At 38.0% G+C, this 20,536-nt stretch overlaps 1 protein-coding gene across 3 annotated transcripts in view; it reads left to right on the top strand.

Annotated features, from left to right (window-relative positions):
- Positions 1-20,536, top strand: part of ERAP2 (endoplasmic reticulum aminopeptidase 2) — a 44,935-nt gene that overhangs the window by 7,549 nt on the left and 16,850 nt on the right. For all 3 annotated transcript variants that reach the window (XM_074383189.1, XM_003920731.4, XM_074383190.1), the window contains exons 3-11: positions 519-657; positions 4,526-4,660; positions 6,945-7,065; positions 9,962-10,116; positions 13,053-13,166; positions 14,152-14,283; positions 14,517-14,648; positions 17,319-17,387; positions 18,852-19,027. In XM_074383189.1, coding sequence (XP_074239290.1) covers positions 519-657; positions 4,526-4,660; positions 6,945-7,065; positions 9,962-10,116; positions 13,053-13,166; positions 14,152-14,283; positions 14,517-14,648; positions 17,319-17,387; positions 18,852-19,027 — 1,173 coding nt within the window. The remainder of the gene's footprint in view (positions 1-518; positions 658-4,525; positions 4,661-6,944; positions 7,066-9,961; positions 10,117-13,052; positions 13,167-14,151; positions 14,284-14,516; positions 14,649-17,318; positions 17,388-18,851; positions 19,028-20,536) is intronic.

Genomic DNA, 20,536 nt, shown 5'->3' with positions numbered 1-20,536 from the left:
TGTCCTGCAGGTAAAGACCTGTTTCTCCTGGCAGCATGTTCTCAGTAAGTCAGGGTCTGGTTCCTGGAAACACAACTTAAGACATCCCTCATGTACGCAATTACTCAAATATCTGCATGAGGCCCTTTCAGGTTTAAAGACAATACTGACGATTAATTTCCTAGTGAATTTTGAAGTCATGTAGAAAACATGTGTACTATCTCAACTATTTACTGGCTAGGGATCCTGCTAAGGTCATTCAAGTTCTCTGAGCCTCAATAGCCTTGTTTAACCAGAGTATGAATGAAGTAATGTAATTAGGGTTCCCAGAACAGGGCATTGCTCATGATTGGTAGCTGCTAAATAAGATTTTACCTTCATTTTCCTAAAAAAGACAGTTTTTGAGATTCACGAAGACTGTAGGTTGAGAAATAAAGTCTTTTACCCCAAGGTTTGTCAAGCTGTTTGTTACATGTACAGATTCATTTCTCTTCTTGGTTTCACTTGTGCATTTTGGCTGGGGGTGAGTCTTTTCACAGAATACTTGCGGTAACAGATTTTGAGCCAACCCAGGCACGCATGGCTTTCCCTTGCTTTGATGAACCATTGTTCAAAGCCAACTTTTCCATCAAGATCCGAAGAGAGAGCAGGCACATCGCGCTATCCAACATGCCAAAGGTATTTCTACTTCCAGAAACGTTGAGAAATTGTTCTCAAATTGAGACTTGGTCTTTGTTGTTTGTTGTTGTTGTTGTTTTGTTTGTTTGTTTAATTGCTTTAGGATTTCAGTCATTAATTTGTTTTTTATCTATCTATCACCATCATCATCTCAATCCTTCTAGACTTTAACATCATTCTCTTTGGGGCATTGTTACACAAAAAACTTTTTTTTTTTTTCAAGCAAAGTGATTTATACTTTGTGTTTATATGGAGAAATATCTTAAATCAGTGTCACTTGGCCAGGGATGAAATTGAGAATCACCTAGAGCAGCACTTCTCAGACTTTAGGTTAAATGAATGGTATCAAATGACTGGTCTGAGGATCTTGTCAAAATTCAGATTCTGACTCAAGAGGTCTTGGGTTGAAGCTTGAAGTTCTACCTTTCTAACAAGCCCCCAGGTGATGTTACTGCTGACAGTCCGGAGACCCCTTTTGCAGTGACAAGGATCTCAGGGACTTTACAGGGTCCCAGCCCAGGAAATTCTGATCTAGTAGCCTGTGATGGAACTTAGAAATCCCCCTTTATAAGTTTCACAAGTAATTCTTAAATTTATGAAAATTGTTAATTGTGGTTATACAACTTTTTTAATTGAAGAAAAAAAAAAAACATTGGGACTCTTATTTGACCGATAATGGTACTCAAAATGCAGAGACTCTGGAAGGCACAGGAGACCCTTTTCCTTGTTTGATACTTCCTCATTAATGATGTGCTTGCCATTTGTGCTGCTGAACAAAATGTAAAATATTTCTGTAACGCTGCTTGGAAAGTAGGACAAAAATAGAGGCTCTCCTGACGGTGCCTCAGAAAGGCAGCGCACAGGAGGCGGCAGGTCATCCACAGCCAGCAAGTGGCCGCATGCCCGTTTTCCTCTCTGCCTCTACAGATGCAGGAGAGAAATGAGCCCATAATCTAGACGCTGCATCTCCCCAGATTTCTACTTAATGCTGGAAAAGACGTTTGCTCTGAAATACTGGCAGAGTAGACCAAAGGCAAAAGACGCAAACCTCAGTCGGACCCCATAGCTCAGTTTTTCCATGATTGCTGACAGTGAGCAGTTTAATTAGCCCTTCATTTTCAGGTAGCAACAATTTGCTACTTTGACACCAAGTCTTCTTTCTAACAGCATGTTCGTTTCAGGACAGTGTATCATTGTAATAGCTTTCCTGGAAATTTTTATTAATGTGATTTTTTTTATCTGAATAATCACGGTGGGTAAAGTAAAAACGGCCCTTTTCATCAAATAAAATACAAACATAAATTGCCATTATCATTATTATATTAAAATTTAAAATTTATATCTTAGAAATCTCCAGTAACTTATCATGTTTAAGGAAGAGAAGCAAACGCTTTGAAAATGTTTTCTTTTTTTTCCTCTTTCTTTTTTTTTTTTTTTTTTTGTTTGTTTGAGATGGACTCTTGCTCTGTCTCCTAGGCTGGAATGCAGTGGCACGATCTCTGCTTACTGCAACTTCTGCCTCCTAGGTTCAAGTGATTCTCCTGCCTCAGCCTCCTGAGTAGCTGGGATTACAGGGATGTGCCACCACGCCTGGCTAATTTTTGTATTTTTAGTAGAGATGGGGTTTCACCATATTGTTCAGGCTGGTATCAAACTCCTGACCTCGTGATCCTCCTGCCTCAGCCTCCCAAAGTGCTGGGATTACAGGCATAAGCCACTGCACCCAGCCTTTGAAAATATTATTTAAGGTCCTTGGATGTCTACTTTGCCCAGTTGACTGCAGCAGCTCACTGGATCATGCCCTTTTCAGCAAATACTGATTTAACATTCTGCTTGTAATAGACATTGACCAACCCAGGCTCTCATGGTTAGCCAAAAAAGGAGAACTGAATTAATGTCACAATCATACTCTCTAGATAACAGTTGCTGCACCTAAGCTGGGCTATGGACTGGTGGGAAGAAACAATATGCACTCAGTTCTCAATTTCCTCAGTTAATGCAGAATCTAAGAGAAGTGAGGAGCCACCCGAGTGCTAGTAGGGGAGGCATATCTTTTGGACACTGATTTGTCTCTTTCATCCTTTAAGGGAACACAAACCCACTGATGACAATGTCTATGCAAGTCAAGTTCTGCTGGTATTGAGAAAACAGTTAATGCTTGTCTAGCAACCAGTGTTTTGTAGGTGGAGCTTACATCACCATCCTGGAAGAACTTACACTAGTACCTCATACACGTCCATTTAAGGCAATGTTAATCTGCATGGGTCACTCTAGGTTTCTGAACAAAACTCAGCCTCCATGGACTACATCGTCTTCCTCTGGGGGTAGAAATCATAGCAAACACTTGTCTGCCTCCTACCATTCCTGCCACGAGCTTTCTAGTAGCCCAGACTCACTTCCCCATAGCCTCATAGACTATTCCTCCACCAGTCACCCTTCCACACACTTGACTAGATGGTTTTGCTGCTGAGTTTGGCCAGAAGACCACAATAATACCCTGTCTCCTAGCCCCTACCATAAAACAGCATCTCTTCTGCTGGGAGTGGATATCCAGAGAATGTTGGTTGAATCAGATTCCTAAAAAAGGAGACTGTTGTTGAGTGAAATTAATTTGCTGGATAGAGTTTTTTTAAAAAATTCAGCCCTGTATCTACTTCCACATTTCTTAGAGTATTTGGTCAGTATCTTCTTCTTAATTGGAACTTAGAAATAGATTTCAAATAGAATTCAGTAAAATTAAATTCCGTAAAATTTAATAGCAAAAACATTTGCCGTCAAAGTAGACTGGATAATTTGTGGTAATGCTTCAAGCTATTTTCTCTCACCAAAGCACACCGTAATCTTATCCAGCACATCAAACATGCTTAATAAGTTGCAGTCAGCTTTGTCACAAGCCTGACTCCCAGAACGGGCTTGAGGATAGAGATGTGGGAGAGCCAGTCTAAGAGTTGTGACTAGCTTGAAGAAAATGTTTTCAGATTATTGGATGTGTATCCATTCAGTGTTTGGGGGCATTGTACCACGGCGAAGACCATCTCTGAGACAAGCAGCCCAGACCAAATGAAGATAGAATTCAGTCATTACCCAGTGATCTTGATGGATGCAGCTGACAAGACTGTAGGCTGAAAAGTTTCTGCTTCCTCAGGCGATGGGCAGAAGCTTAAATTACTAATGACCTCCTTGGCCTGACTGCTTTCATTGCTGAATCAATGAAGCAAAGATAAAATAAGACCATGACTCAAGCTGTCACGCAGCAAATGAGAGGATGAGCATCATCTCTGGAGTCACACGGTCACATTCACATCTTGGTCCCACCATGGAACTAGCCATGTGATCTCCACCAATTCAGTTAACAATTCTGAGCCTCTGTTTCCTCACCTGAGAAATAACACCAACCTCACACTCCATAAGATTAAAAGATAATGTGAAGCTCTAGTTCAGTTTCACTTCCTGTTTCCTTTTTCTGCAGAGGTATATTTTTTGTACAACAAAGGGAAAAGGGGCATTATCTGGTATTTTACTTAAAAGCCCAGAAGTTGAATTGATGCCAGTGTTGGAGATTACTGCATTTTAAGAAAATATAAACACCTAATATTTTTGTGGTTTCAATCAACAAAATGAGATTTGGTATTTTTGTGCTTTGGGGATATCAAAAGTGGGGCTTTGTGCCTTCAACATAGTGCTGGGATAAAAGCAATAGAGGTAAGAGAGGCCACAGAATGCTATGAGTGGCCATTGCCCTCCTACAAGGTCATCGATTGTCCTTCAGAGTATCTGGCTTGCCTTTTGAGTTAGAGCCATAAGTCATAGGCATGGCTATGAAATACTTCAGTTTTCAAGTATGGATTATTCCTTTTCCTTTCTGTAGGTTAAGACAATTGAGCTTGAAGGAGGCCTTTTGGAAGATCACTTTGAAACGACTGTAAAAATGAGTACGTACCTTGTAGCCTACATTGTTTGTGATTTCCACTCTGTAAGTGGCACTACCTCATCAGGAGTCAAGGTGAGACTGAGTTCTATTTTCTATGCATGGCAGAATATTGTCCTGAGAGCAATGAGCTTTTATTTTCTCATGTTTTTCCTTATTATTAAAGCATTATGCTCGTATTACAAAAAGAGATAGATAAAAAACTAAACTAAAAATTATTCATAGTCCTGTCACCAAGATACAACTACTGATAATAGTTTAGCCTTCCAAATATTTTCCATATGTATGTCAGCATATAGGTATGTACATAGTAACTGAATTTACTGACTATATATGTAAAGGTATTTTTCAAAGTATATATACACACAAACACACACACGTACATACATATACCCTTTGCAAAATAATATATTGATGGTTTTTAACCCATTTTTATCAATATATGCCATAAAAGTTGAATGTCATGAAAAATTATAAATATTATATTAATAATTGCATCGAAGTCTAATAAGGATTTTTAAATCAGCATCTTATTTTTGAACATGTATGTTTTCTCCCACTCTTTTTTTGTGTGTGTGATAATGTCTTGTTCTGCTGCCCAGGCTGGAGTACAACGACATGATCTCAGCTCACTGCAGTCTTCACCTCCCAGGTTCAAGCAATTCTCCCACCTCAGCCTCCTGAGTAGCTGGGATTACAGGCACCCACCATTATGCCCAGCTAATTTTTGTATTTTTGTAGAGATGGGGTTTCACCATGTTGACCAGGCTGGTCTTGAACTCCTGACCTCACGTGATCCACCTGCCTCGGCCTCTCAAAATGCTAGGTTTACAGGCATGAATCACCTTGCCTGACCGTTTCCCACTGTTTTTTAATAACTTTTTTCCTCAACCAAAGGTCTTTATAATTTTTAGAGTCTTCATTGTTTGTAAAAACTTACAACAATACCTAATGATTATCTTTGTAGTTAAATATTCCCAAACATCAGTGGACACATTAAATAAATAAAAAAAGAACTTCTTATCCCAAGGGACCAAATTATAGATATAAAAACATCTTTAAAGTTTATAAAAGAATGTTTTTGAAAGAAGGAGATAGGCCAGGCACAGTGGCTCACACCTGTAATCCCAACACTTTGGGTAGCCGAGGTGGGCAGATCGCCTGAGGTCAGGAGTTTGAGACCAGCCTGGCTAACAAGATGAAACTCCCTCTCTACTAAAAATACAAAAATTAGCCAGCCATGGTGGCAAGCACCTGTAATCCCAGCTACTCAAAAGGCTGAAGCAGGAGAATCACTTGAACCCAGGAGGCGAAGGTGGCAGTGAGCCAAGATTACACCAGATACTTCAGCCTGGGCAACAAGAGTAAGACATTGTCTCAAAAATAAATAAATAAATAAAAGAAAAATCGGTATAAAATGTCTATTACAATTTACATACATATAATGCTTATGAATATGTAGATATGTGAGTTGTGTAGCTACATACACATCGTGGCACCTCTGCACATAGATACATATGTACATAGACATGCATGGGCAGGAGGTGACTGGCACTTTAGAAGACAGGTTCCCATCAGCCTCCTTGGATGCACATCCCAGGTCTTCAACTTTCAGCCTGGGTGATCTGGAGCAAGTTACTAAATCTTCATGTGTTTTCGTTGCTTCATCTATAAAATGGCACCTGCTTCATAGAGTGTGTGCAAATATTAAATTAGGTTTTACATGTAAGCATTCGGCATAGTGCCTGGTAAACTGTCAAAAAATGATGGCCATTTACATATTTTCCATATAAAAGTTCTGAAGGACTTCACTTAATTCAGAGCATAAAAGTGTGTCATGAAATAAAAGTAGCCCTATACTTGGAAGCCAAGAAAATTGGAATCTAATTCTGTTTTTTCTACTTAATAGCTAGTTTCCTTGGGGAAGCCTAGGAACGTATTTGAGCATTTCTTGGTTTAAAGCAAACTTGAGAGGCTGGATCCAATAAGTTCTTCAGGGTTTCCCCACACGGGTCTAGAAACCTATGTTTTATTTGGATTGTGTTTGTGGTCATCATTTCAGAAAGCTAGTTGTCAAGTACTTGGGTTATGATACGATGGGCCAATATGGTTTGAAAGTTACAGACGAACACTGAGGAAATGGATTGTAACAGATGCTGCAGGGTGTTTGTAATTTTCAAGACCGACTTTTGCTTTCATACTTCACAGAACCTCTTATCCTTATTGATAACATGCTTAATGGCATCTTAATACTTTCTTGAAAAGATAGAGTCTGCCTTTCTGTGTGAGAGGGTTGTCAGGAACGGAATTATGCCAGGGAGCTGTCATTCAAAAACCTCTTCTGATCCACATTTCCCAGGTGTCCATCTACGCGTCCCCAGACAAATGGAATCAAACACATTATGCTTTGCAGGCATCACTGAAGCTACTTGATTTTTATGAAAAGTACTTTGATATCAACTATCCACTCCCCAAACTGGGTATGTTCAAATTCCACATTATTGTCATTTTCTTCATTTTTGCTCATAGAACTTACTTTGAGTTCTTCCCTCCTTCTATCTCTTTCTATGTGATTTAAATGAGCACTAAGGAATTCAGTTAGCTCAAGAAAAAATCATTTGTTCCTCAGAGATGGTCCCTAAGTGCAGAAAATATTTATGAGATGCCCCGATAGTGTGGATCATTTCTCTATTCTTTTATCCCATTTAACGTTAATATATCTGCATTGCACTCTCCCAGGCTGATCAGAAAAGGCACATACTGGAGGCTTCGACAGAAGCCAGGTAAAGGGCCCTGGAAAGAGATGGGGAGAAAGAGGGAAGGAAAACAGTGACTGCTTTCTTCCAAATAGGAGTCCATGTGTCCAAGGGCTCATCACAGGAATGCTCATTGAATATTTGTCCACCGCAGTGATGCTGTGGCTCCCTGTGGCAGACATCATGGCTCTTACCCATTATGTTCCTCTTCTGTGGGAGGGAAACACACCTCCCATCATGCTGTTCTTCTATGCCCCAGCAGCGCTGATTAGAGAATGCATTTTCCATTAAAAAATACACACACACATGCACACACATTGCATATTACAATTAGAGGAATTTCTGGAGCAATCGCTATGTCCTATTTATTTGTACAAGGTCAACAATCTTTTATTTTAGTTTCACTTTTTACACTTTTTATTTATTTATTTGAAATGGAGTTTCTCTCCTGTTCAAAGGTTTATGTAGACAGAGAACTGAAAACTATGCCTCCATCTGTTACTTATATTGGGCACTGAGGTTGGATGGTAAGACTGTGGAACAGATTTTTAAAAATTGTAGGAAACAGATCATTTGGGTGTGGTAGTAGGTCTTTACCTGAGATGATATTCGTAGTCTATCTTGCTTTTAATTTTCTATCTTAAAAAATTTTTAAATTCTAGTTTTAGAATATTATAGAGCAGCAGGCCCCAACCTTTTTGACACTAGGGACTGGATTTGTGGAAGACAAATTTTCCACAAATGTTGGGATGATGGTTTTGGGATGAAACTGTTCCACCTCAGAGCATCGGCAATTAGGTTCTCCTATGGAACATGCAATCTAGATCCCTCACATGCGCAGTTCTCAACAGGGTTCATGCTCCTGTGAGAATCTAATGTCGCCACTGGTCTAGCAGGAGGCAGAGTTCAGGCATTAAGGCTGTGTCGCCCACCACTCACCTCCTGCTGTGAGGCTGGGTTTCTAACAGGCCATTGACAAGTACTGGTCCGAGGCCCGGGATTGGGAACCCCTGTTGTGGAGTATATAAAAATTGTGATGAAAGTTTCATAGCATATACAGATTAGTGCTTGGGGTTTCTGCTAGTGACAAAACAGTTTTTTTTTTCCTTTGGGATTTAGAATATACTTCTTATCATGTCCTTTCTCACCTCTTGCCCCCAACTCCAATGCATTTTCTTTACATAAATTAAAAGAGACTGTCAATTGGCATACAGTTCTAGGCTTAAAGAAATTAAATGCTATTTCCAGGGGCTTATTTCAATAGTTCCTGAGTCTCACTCTATTATTATTGTGCAGGTTCTATATACCCTTTAGTACAGATACGCTAAATCCCATCTATACATAATTCATTGCTGTCCTCTAGGTCAAAAGCCAAAGAAAGATTAATAATAGCCATCAACAATATTAATGTTCTTCTTGAAAAATGCAGTCTTAAAGAGCATATGGAATATTTTTATGACTAACAGAAAAGAAACATGCAACTTAATAGAGGAGATATAAGTACCACTACTATAAAATCATCATGCAATTTAGAAGAAAAGTCATTCCCACATTTGAAGTGCTAATGAATACTAATCTTTATTACTGCTAATTTAGTTTTTGATTGTGTTATGTATACTTGTTTTTAATCTACTAGAATTAACCAGTATTAACTCCAGACAATGTAATTATACACCAAGTAACTTGGTTCATTTTGAACTTTTTAAAAATTATCTTTTTTTAAAGCTAAATAGAACTTTTTAGCTAGCAAAATTCAAAGGCTAAATATTAGCCAGAAATTTTTAAACTACATGAAATCATTAGCAAAGGATAGCAAACAATGTAGGTATACATATACCTGTATATGTGTGTGTGTGTTTGTATGTGTGTGTATGTTTGTATGTGTGTGTTTGTATTAATTTGCATTCGTAATATATACACACACATACATATAATGCAAATTAATGCATTATACCTGAGTTGTTTAAAGATGATTAGGTTGCACGTCCCCCCCTACAATACTTTCTTAAGAAGTAGAGGAAATATCAGTGTTAAAAAGAAAATTGAAGTTGGAAAGAATCAATGCCCAGAGCTTTTTCCTCTACTCTCTTAGAAGGACATTTGCTTATAATAAAAGCTATATGTGCTAGAAATATTATTGAAATATTGACTATAGAGATGGCTCCTAAGAGATATTCTCCTGAAATTAAAATCTTATATCTTTTTTTTTCTAGAAACAAGTTCATTATGTTTTGATAAATCTCAATCATATTAGAAATTATTTGATACCTTTTTAAAAAAGGTTTAAAATACAATATGAATGTTTTTAAATGAATTATTTTCTTGGCAGTAAGGCACCCAAAATATTTTTAGAGTTCAGTACTTTCAGGAAGAAAATGGCTAAATGTCAAAAGGTTACTTCCTCTACAAAACTCTTTGTACAATTTATTCCACTTGATAATGGGCACTGATTATTTTCAGTGCAACTATAAGACAGCCTATAAATGTTAAGGTGTTCTCGATGTTTTCAGAAAGTCTGCTTACATATACTTAAAGGATCATCATGTATTTGAGCAGGGAGCAAATTCTATTTCTGGTGTGGGAGCCATAAGAATTAAGTATGGTTGTTCTTATTTCTTAGATTTAATTGCTATTCCTGACTTTGGATCTGGAGCCATGGAAAACTGGGGCCTCATTACATATAAGGAGACATCACTGCTTTTTGATCCCAAGGCCTCTTCTGCTTCTGATAAGCTGTGGGTCACCAGAGTCATAGCCCATGAATTGGCGCACCAGGTACTTGGCACTCATGACATTATCTCCATATTAGTTCAAAAGGACATTATATAGAACACCACCAATCTTCCTGAGACAAAATAAATCATATCATTTACCTCTAGAGGGGAACTGAGAGAGTATTAAACCTACCACAATATGTCAAGTAGCAGGGCACTCAGTCTCTGAACTATGATATGCATACTGGAATTTTATCACCAGAAGTAGCCATTACATTTATCGTCTAAAACCTTTCAAAGCAAAGCCTTCAAATGTCCTTTGGGAAAAGAAGGGAAGTGACTATGCAGACACATGAAGCACAGAATTGGAAACCTTGCACATAAAGATTTCTGCTAAAAATATTTCTCCTTATATCCCCTGGTACTCTGGCATTCTAATCTAGGGCAAAATCAATCTTCCTTCAGTTGGAACCTGTGTGTATATGGCCATAAAGAAATACTTGAAGTGAAACTTGATGGGCTGATGATGCTGGGCACATTACCTAACTCTCTGAAATCCAGTGTCCCTATCTATAAAATGAAGTTGATAATAGTCTGTTTCATAAAGCTGTTGTGAGAATTATAGATAAGGAAAGTGTGCAGGTCACATAGTAAGCACTCAATAAGTGTTAGTTATTAATGATGATGACAATGGCCACTACTTCTACAAGAAATACTACTATTTCTTGTATGTCTTTTTAAAAACGGATATAGTGATCTGAACACTATACAAATTTGCATATCTAGGTGGTTAGTAATGGCTAATTAGGTCTTTGGGATGTATATTTAGTACAGTATGCTGTAGACAAGAAATACTACTATTTCTTGTAGCATAAGGTATCTAAGGGCCATCTATCAACTCTGTATTACATACAAATGTGGAACTGTAAAACTAGGTCTATAGATATCAGAGACTATTCCCTCTATGTCATTTCTGAAAAACTCTCAGTAATGCAGTAAATTATTAAAGGCACCAAAATTGTCTTTCACCAAGTGGGTGAATATCATTCCAGTGTAGAATCTGGTAAAATCTCTTATTTAAAGCATTTTAACTTTATCCTTTATCATCACCACAATAATGTGGTGGTGTTCTTTAAAGCAGTGAACTAAATACTCTGTTACACAGAGAGCCATGCTCAGCACTGTGCTTCGAGAACACATGGGCTGCTTCCTCTGGTTCAGAGTCTCCCCACTGGCCCATTTTAGGTATTTTGATCAGGAGTCACCAGGAGCTCTAAAGCACTTAACTGAGTCTGGGGATTTCTAATCTTTCTGCCCAATGTTTGTAGGGAAGTGCTCTGTGAGCTCTCCGTCTGAGGCTCCATGCTCCCTCTGGCCCTCCCTTTAATAGCTTCTCTTCCACGGAGATGCAGGCAAGTGCTGAAGCAGCAAACAGCACTGGAATTTTTGATCTCAGTTTTTTGTCTTCCCATTGATGACCATATTAGCATGTCATTCTGTGCATAGCCCTGGCAAGGACTCCCCAGTGCCAACTGTCTGAGTGTGGCATACAAGGTTCCCATGACCCAGCTCCTTTTTACCTCTCCAGACTCATCTCTTGCCTATGCCCAAGCTTTAGCCATCCAAGATTACCTGCCACTTTCTGAACATGCCAGGTTGTATCACTATGCCTTTGCTCCCGCTACCTGATATTCAGCATACCTGAGGACTATTTACAAAGCTCAGGTAATGAACATTTCCTAACTGTTCTATACACCATCCTGCCAAAACTGATTATTTCCTCCTAGAATCCCCTCTGTCCCTGGCGAAGACATTGATCTTAGCACCTGCTTTACTGTATTTATTTGTCTACTGGTTGACCGCCATTATTTGTGTTGAGGCAGTGTTTATATTAGACACATCTTTGTATTTCTAACATATGGCGTGGTGCCAGGAATGCAGTAGGCTCTCCATAGATATTTATTGAATGAATGAATGAACTAGTTTTACTAACTGGTGAAGTGACCAGAATCAGTTTATCCTGTACTTCTTACAGTTGCCAGTTCTCAAATTGAGGAAGTACCCCTCTCTCTTTCCGTGAATGTACTTCAGAAGATTGGTGCCACTTGAAAGTAATCTGAGGGCTGTCAGAAAAGAAATAGTGCTTAAACTGTTTCTAGAGCTACAGATCTATAATTTTCTCTTCTGTAACTATGACCAGGCTCTTCTGAATCTTAAAATCTTATTGTTGAAACTCTGGTCCTTCTAGAGATTGCAATCTTAAAGACATACACTAGATACACAGTATTAGGCATATAGGCTAAATAAATAAAATATAAAAGTCCATGAAAGAATAGTAATATTTGAAATGTATAATACAGATCAAATATAGGTAAAGGGTAAATACGTCAATTATCTTTATGCATCCTTTTTATTTTATTTACACATATTTTAAATCTTAGACCTTTATTGTTTCTAGTGGCCCACTGGAAGTAAGTCAGGGGCAGAGGTTAACAACTGAATTTCATCATCAGTAATATTATATAACAATCTGAGAGCCCTAAATGAATTCTTATGATTCTCCTAAGTACCTGCTACTTAATGTAAAAAGATGACTTCACCCAGGGCACTTGGGTTTATATTTCTCCCTAGAACATCATCACATATCAAGGACAAGGTGAGATTGTTCTTACTCTGTGGAAAAGAAAAACTACCTTCATAGAATGTTCCATTTTATTTCTTCATATTAAATCTAATAGCTAGGAAATGTTGGGCAGATAGAATGAAAGTTGAAGAATTAAGGGCATTGAGAACATGCAAAAAAGGAAAAAAGAAAATCAAGAAAAAATGTGGTGGGAATAAGAAGGCAAGGAAATCAGGAGAATATTGTACAAAGAGATAAGGGTAGCAAAGGGGGAAAAGAGACCCTAACTAATTTTTTTAAAAGTTAGTAACCATTATATTTGTAACCATTTTTATTTGTTTAACTTCTAATAACATTGAGTTTTTACCTCCCAGTGGTTTGGCAACCTGGTCACAATGGAATGGTGGAATGATATTTGGCTTAATGAGGGTTTTGCAAAATACATGGAACTTATCGCTGTTAATGCTACATATCCAGAGCTGCAATTTGTAAGTTTACAATTCTGTGTGTCACACCATATATCATAAAGAATCATCAATTCACTATTAAAATTTCAAGGGAAGGTTAAAGAGAAAAACTACATAATGTAGCTTTTGAATATATGGCATTTTGTTTGATATGCAAAACAGATCACAGAACTGGATGAAACACTGAAGGTTTTAGAAAATGATTAATATAAATCTGTCACCCCAAAGTTTGTGAACAGAGAAGGCAAAACTAACCGAAATGTAGAGCTGTGTATGTGAGGTGACAGGGAAGAACATCACTGTTTGTATACATCCACACAGGAATGCCCATGGCTACTAGGTAGTATACAGAGTTCTTGGCATGTAACCTGAAATCAGCATCACTGGGGGTGTACTTTTCTAGAATTTCCAAAGGGTCTGCTGGCTTCCCCAAATTGTGTGAAGGGATTTATTCAAGTACGTCTTTTTAAAAATGCATATAGTGGTCTGAACACCATATAAATTTGAATATCAAGGTGGTTAGTAATGGTTAATTAGGTCTTTGGGGTGTATATTTAGTCCAGTACACTATAGACAGACAGGGATTCAAAGTTAGGCTCTTCTTGTTACTGTATATATTCTGAATTTGTGGCTTAATGCCAAAGCTTTATATATTCTCATTTGTAAAATGCATATACTGCATCTTCCTCGCAGAGGTGTTGACAGGGTTGCAGGTGACAGGTCTAGGCACATAACAAGTATTCACTAAATGGAAACCGTTATTTTATTCCTGTATTCAAGGGCTGGTACATAGTAAACATTCAGGCAATATCTGAAGGAATATTGGATTCGTATCGTTTTAAAGTAGAGAAACGGTGAAAGGGGAATACATAAACAAAAAGAAACATCTTGCAAGAAATATCGATTGAATTCTTACCTTTAAGAATATCTTACTAAGCCTACTATGTTTTCTATTGTTTTTACAGTGTCCAATAGAAACTAAAACTGAATATTTTTCTCCGTTTAGGATGACTACTTTTCAAATGTGTGTTTTGAAGTAATTACAAGAGATTCATTGAATTCATCCCGCCCTGTCTCCAAACCAGCAGAAACCCCGACTCAAATACAGGAAATGTTTGATGAAGTTTCCTATAACAAGGTAGTAAATATCACATGCAGGTGCCAGCTCTGCCTTTAGAAGAAATATAGTAATGACTATAAAATCAGCAGTTTAAGTCGTCGGTGCCAGTTCCTGCTATTTATTTCACTTTTTATTTGTGCATTTTTCAGACATCACACATGTTCCATAAAATTTAAGCTTCCTTTAAAAACATATCATACTACCCTTTTCTTTATCTCTTTTTTAACACTTCTCTCTTTTTTTTTTTAAAGGGAGCTTGTATTTTGAATATGCTCAAGGATTTTCTGACTGAGGAAAAATTCCAGAAAGGAATAATTCACTACTTAAAGAAGTTCAGCTATAGAAATGCTAAGAATGATGATTTGTGGAGCAGTCTGTCCAATGTAAGTCATATGTTGGGTAACAGCAGACTGTTATTTAATCTAGAAAGTAACAGAGTAATTGTGAATGTCTATAAATAGTCATGTATTGTCAGTCAACCATATTTATTCCACTTGCTAGGTGGTCATGGTCTGCAGAAGAAGCACTTCCCTTTTTCCTCTGATGCCGCACTAGGATGTCATGCTGGGCTGGCCCCAGGGACTCACTATTTGACCTGACTTTCTTTGGTGTCTCTTCTATGGCTAATCTTATACTTTCATCTTCCGTTGATCCAAAATCTTTAATAACGTTGCAATTTCCTACCATATAACACCTAATCGTCTCTGGCAAATTTTAAGGTTGTCAACCTCGTTCCCCAATATGTATTATTTGTCGAGCAAAACTAATCCTCTCCCTCATAAGAAGAAATCTTGCTCAGTCCCTGTATCATTTTGCCTTTATTTCTAGTGCCTTTACTAACTGAAATGCCCTTTCTTCTTTCCAACAATTCAAACACTATCTTTCATGATCCAGCTGAGATTTCACCTCCTCCTTACAGACTGTTCAGCCCTCATTCATTTGCCTGTCTCCTAAATTTTTAGAAGTGCACTCATAATCTGTTCCACATAATAGCACCCTCTTTTATTGTTTTTATCAGTTCAATAATAATAATGTGCTTAAGAACAAAAATTGTGTCTTTTTTTTCAATACAATAGCACCTAGCATATGTTGATCCTATAATAATGATTAATAAGTAGTTAATGATCGATTAAATAACTCATGGTCTCTTTGTCTTTGGGATTCATGTAGATAATAGGAAACACAAAGCAGAAAAATTCAGTTAATTCAGATGATTCTAATAATTATTAAAATATTTAAAATTTTCCAACTGCAAAGAAAATAATTTTTTATAGAATCATTAGACCCGGAGAACTCATACCTGCAGGTAGAAGAACCCAAAGTCATTGTAGACAGGAGAGATCCTTTCTTTTTTATAAGCATTTGTGTCCCAGGGACAGTAATAATACTGCTCAATATTTATGTAGCAGTTTACAGTTTAAAAAGCACTTTCATGGTTGGGCACAGTGGCTCACACCTGTAATCCAACACTTTGGGACGCCAAAGGAGGTGGATCACTTCAGGTAAGGAGCTCAAGACCAGCCTGGCCAACATGGCAGAACCCTGTCACTACCAAAAATATAAACATTAGTTAGGCATGGTGGTGTCTGCTTGTAATCCAAGCTACTTGGGAGACTAGGGTAGGAGAATCACTTGAGCCTGGGAGGCAGAGATTGCAGTGAACCAAGATCGCACCACTACCCTACAACCTGGGTGACAGAGTGAGACTCTGTCTCAACAATAATAATAATAATAAATAAGAATCAAAGTTAAATAACAAAAAGCACTTTCATGTGCATTATCTCATTTGGTATTTTTGTGCCCTTACAAAGCGCCCTTATTGTCCAATTGATATGTGATTTTGTAGTTAAAGAAACAAAATCCAACAATCAAAAATCATTTTACAGCTCCAGTTTTTTACTTGCATTTCTTGAAAATCCTGAGACTATTGAAATACATAGTTCTTAGTTATAAAAATGCTTATAGAAAATTTGACCAGCAATTACCAGATGATTTTAGGCCAGCAGCGTAGATTCCTGTGGGGTTTTTTTCGTCACATGATGCTTACCATCATCTCAAAAGATAAAGTAATCAACATTACCCCAAATTTATAGGTGAGAAAACTGATACTAAGAGAGAGATTTGCCCAGTCACCAACTCAGTGACAAAGTCAGTACTTAGTTATTCTTTCAATTACTTAACAGCTACTTCCTTGTTATTAAGAAAAGTCCCCCATCAATCTTCCACTAAAGGTCCTAGATTTTAACCAACTCCCTTCTGACACCAAAGGGCCCTGTAGGTATTAAAATAATAAATTACCTGAAAATATCTTGCCCACCATTGTGTCACACAAAGTCAATTCCAATACATGTCAATAGCAACTTGAGAATGAGAAGAATTCTTTGCTGTTATTTTTCATAAGATCATTTAAAGGCATTTGAGAACCTTAGCACATATTTCATTTTTTTTTCATTTGCAGTTGCCCATAGAGCATTAACTACCGGTTATTCAAGGGTCAATTGCCAAGTTGGTAGTTTTCTTAAGTCTCATTTTATTCCCAGTTAGTTTGAAATATTGTACACTCATCACATACTGTTGTGATAGGCACTGTAGGAGCACCCAAGTAAACAAAGGAGTTTCCCCTACTTCAAGTAACTTGCAATATGACAGGGAAGAGTTAATAGTACTAGACAGGGTTGCCTATGTGCTAAATAGGGGCATGAGTAACACGCATAATGAAATAATAAAATAGGACCTTTCTTAAGGGAAAGAGAAGAATTGGATGGAAAATTCAAAAAATTGACTCTTCCTTAGAACAGTTATTGACTTTATTGAACTTTTTAAGGAAACTTTACATATGCTTATATATAAACAAAGAAATCACTTTTATGTACTTCTATCCCAGGTCACCGCAAAGATGCCTCTTTTTTTTTTTCATTTTCACGTTCATTATTGTGTCTGGATGAATTACTTCATATAGCTATTTTAATAAATGCCCACAACCATGGCTAACATGCACATTTAGCCAACTAATGGTGCATACATGGCAATATTCTTTTGTTCTTGTTTTTTAGAGTTGTTTAGAAAGTGATTTTACATCTGGTGGAGTTTGTCATTCCAATTCCAAGATGACAAGTAACATGGTAAGGATAAAGAGAGTCACAGAGTAGAAGAGATCTGTGGAATAGCCTGACCCAGAGTGAGTATGATATATAGAGTAGCCCAAAGAAAAAATTTTTTAATAGAATCATTAGACCCGGAGAACTCATACCTACAGGTAGAAGAACCCAAAGTCATTGTAGACAGGAGAGATCCTTTCTTTTTTATAAGCACTTGTGTCCCAGGGACAGTAATAATACTGCTCAATATTTAGGTAGCAGTTTACAGTTTAAAAAGCACTTTCATGGCTGGGCACAGTGGCTCACACCTGTAATCCCAACACTTTGGGACGCCAAAGGAGGTGGATCACTTCAGGTCAGGAGTTCAAGACCAGCCTGGCCAACATGGCATGCATAATGAAATAATAAATATACTAAAAATACCAACATTAGCTAGACATGGTGGTGCCTCCTTGTAATCCAAGCTACTTGGGAGGCTGAGGTAGGAGAATCACTTGAGCCTGGGAGGTGGAGGTTGCAGTGAGCCAAGACTGCACCACTACCCTACAGCCTGTACTTCTTAAAAGCTAGAATGGAAGCTTTTAAAAGCTGGAGAGAAAGATAGACCCCACGATTTTCTGTAAAACAAAACTGAAGGGAGAATGCTTGGGGTATTTAGGGGGATGATGCTGTTGCTGCTATATTTTTTGTTGTTATAATTCAGCTTTCCCACAACCCCACTGCTAGCTACAAATAGCTCAACATGTTTTTGAGTGGTTACTACTGCACTGGCATCTCTTAAGCTCTGAAAGATCCCAAAATAAATATGCTGTTAGGTTTGGAAATACAGTATGTAGTTTTCTTTTTCCTTGCCTCTGGGAAGTTATAGAATCACTCCAGGAAAGAGGGGGAAAAAAGTCATCACAAGGGAAAAATGAAAAACTTTTTATTTAAAAAAAGAGTCATGTTAATCCCCTACATAGTGATTTCTAAAGGAAGATTCAGCATCATCCAGTGATCAGAAACCCACACTAGAAGCACAGCAGCTAGAGGTTTTGGTCTCCATTCACTATACCTCTATTGATATTAAATTGTTCCATTGAAATATTTAAAGCTTCTCTAAAGATAGACATTTTCTTCCTAAACCATCCCTTCTATATTCTACTGTTATTATAATAGAGAGTTTTTGTTTGATTGATTGCTTTATTTTGTTTGTTTTTGAAAGGGGGCAAGAAAAAGACACCAGTCTCAACCTCCTTTTCACTGGCTTTTCCTGCCATGTATTAACCCTATAAAATCCCATACGCATCCCTCATTCAACTAATTTGCAGAGAGTAGCCCTGGGATAGCCATCCCTAATCCAGTTGCCTGGATTGCCCTTCCTGAGATACCAGCCCGAGTCTTCCATTCCCCAAGCCTTGTTTCTGACATCCAAAGAGATGGAAGTTTCTGATCTCTCTTTGGATTGTCTCTTTCCTCTTGAGTTATCATAGTCATCTGTCATTTCAGCTCACCTTTCTGGGGGAAGATGTGGAGGTCAAAGAGATGATGACTACGTGGACTCTCCAGAAAGGTATCCCACTCCTGGTGGTTAAACAAGACGGGCGTTCACTCCGACTGCAACAGGAACGCTTCCTCAAGGGGGTTTTCCAAGAGGACCCTGAATGGAGGGTTCTGCAGGAAAGGTGGCTACTTTTCTTCTTTTGGTCTAGCTTATCTCGTCTCAGTTTCCTCATTATTTCCTTAGCTTTCTCTCAGCTCCTCTGGCAACTTTGTAGAATGCTAGTTCCATATAGGAAGCAGAGGCCTAAAGTAGACTTGATAAGATTTAAAGAGCTTCACATGACCCAGACTACTTTGTTCAGCAGCACCATTAGTGATTCCATCAGCCTTGAGAACCTCAGTTCTAATGCCGATGGTGGGTAAACTTATGTTATAATGCACTGACTTCCGGGCCCTAATAAATCTTGTAATTGGCCTATACCAGGGAAGTATGACAACTGTCCTTCTTATCAGAGAAAAGATACCCCTATGTGATAAATTAGATGCTAAGATCTCCTATTGCCTTTCATTTTTCAGTAATAAACTATAAATATAATGTCTTAAAACATATGATGTTCTTAGTAATAATAAAAGCAAATCCAATTAAACACACTTGTCATCTTGTTCACCAGCCCATCCTGAGAAAAACCTAGTAGTTAAAGACTACCGGAATCAAGTAACACACTGTCCACATGGTTAGAACTAATGCTACTAACCATGGGTTCTTGGGCTGTCTATGCAGTAGAAATTGATATGAGGCCAAAAGAGTTTTCCCAGACAAGGCTTCACTGGAGCTTATGCCCAGACATAAGGGAAGCAGCATGAGAGAGAGAGAGAGAGAAACAGAGAGAGAGAGAGAGAGAGAGAGAGAGAGAGAGAGAGAGAGAGAGAATTCCTTGACTGACTTTTCAAAGTCTCTGGTAGAGACTTTTCATTAGGCAAAGGAATTGGTATCGGGGTAGGGTATGCAGTTTGGACTGGGCAAAGCACGTGAGGCATAAGGTATGCAGGTAAGCAATACCTGGTTGCTACGATTATCTTGAGTAATGAGCTACCTGGTAATCTGGCTACAAGCAACAAGGCTGAAAGCAGTTGTTCAGCATTCCTTCCCTAAGTCGGACACTCTACAACCTTGGTTATCTCCCAAGGCCAGCTCCTGGAATTAAAATGAATGTTTCAAACATTAAATTAAAAGGCATGGTCCAAACATTATGGCATCAGTGAGGTAGTGGTGTAGGTTCTGTGATCATTGGGGATACAGGAAAGAAAGCTGTAGTGGGAGTGAGCTGACGCCAAGCCCCCTTCCTGCTCTGTCTCATTATGAGCACTGTTAGAATAAGGTTAATTTAAGATGAATAAGGTTAATTTAAAATGAAATAATCCAAGTGAATCTTTTCTAGTTCTCATGATGATAATTTTGTTTTTAAAGAACTTAGCTATCAATGCTAGAATTTTTCTGAAAATCAGAAACAAAAAGATCTTTAACACATGAAATTACTGGGGCTTTTGGGGGGGTTGTTTAATCAGTTACACATTTCCAATCCAATGGCAACTCTTATGGCACTTCTTACGTATGCATCCTTCTATTTTTCTGTGTGTTGTTTTGAAGTCTGAACTTCAGAGAGCTTAGACAAGTTTCAGCTTGGTAAACC

The sequence above is a fragment of the Saimiri boliviensis genome, chromosome 1 (genome assembly GCF_048565385.1).
Source record: "Saimiri boliviensis isolate mSaiBol1 chromosome 1, mSaiBol1.pri, whole genome shotgun sequence".
Lineage (NCBI taxonomy): Eukaryota > Metazoa > Chordata > Mammalia > Primates > Cebidae > Saimiri > Saimiri boliviensis.
The sequence above is the reverse complement of the archived record's forward strand: the minus strand, read 5'-3'. Positions and strand labels throughout refer to the sequence as shown.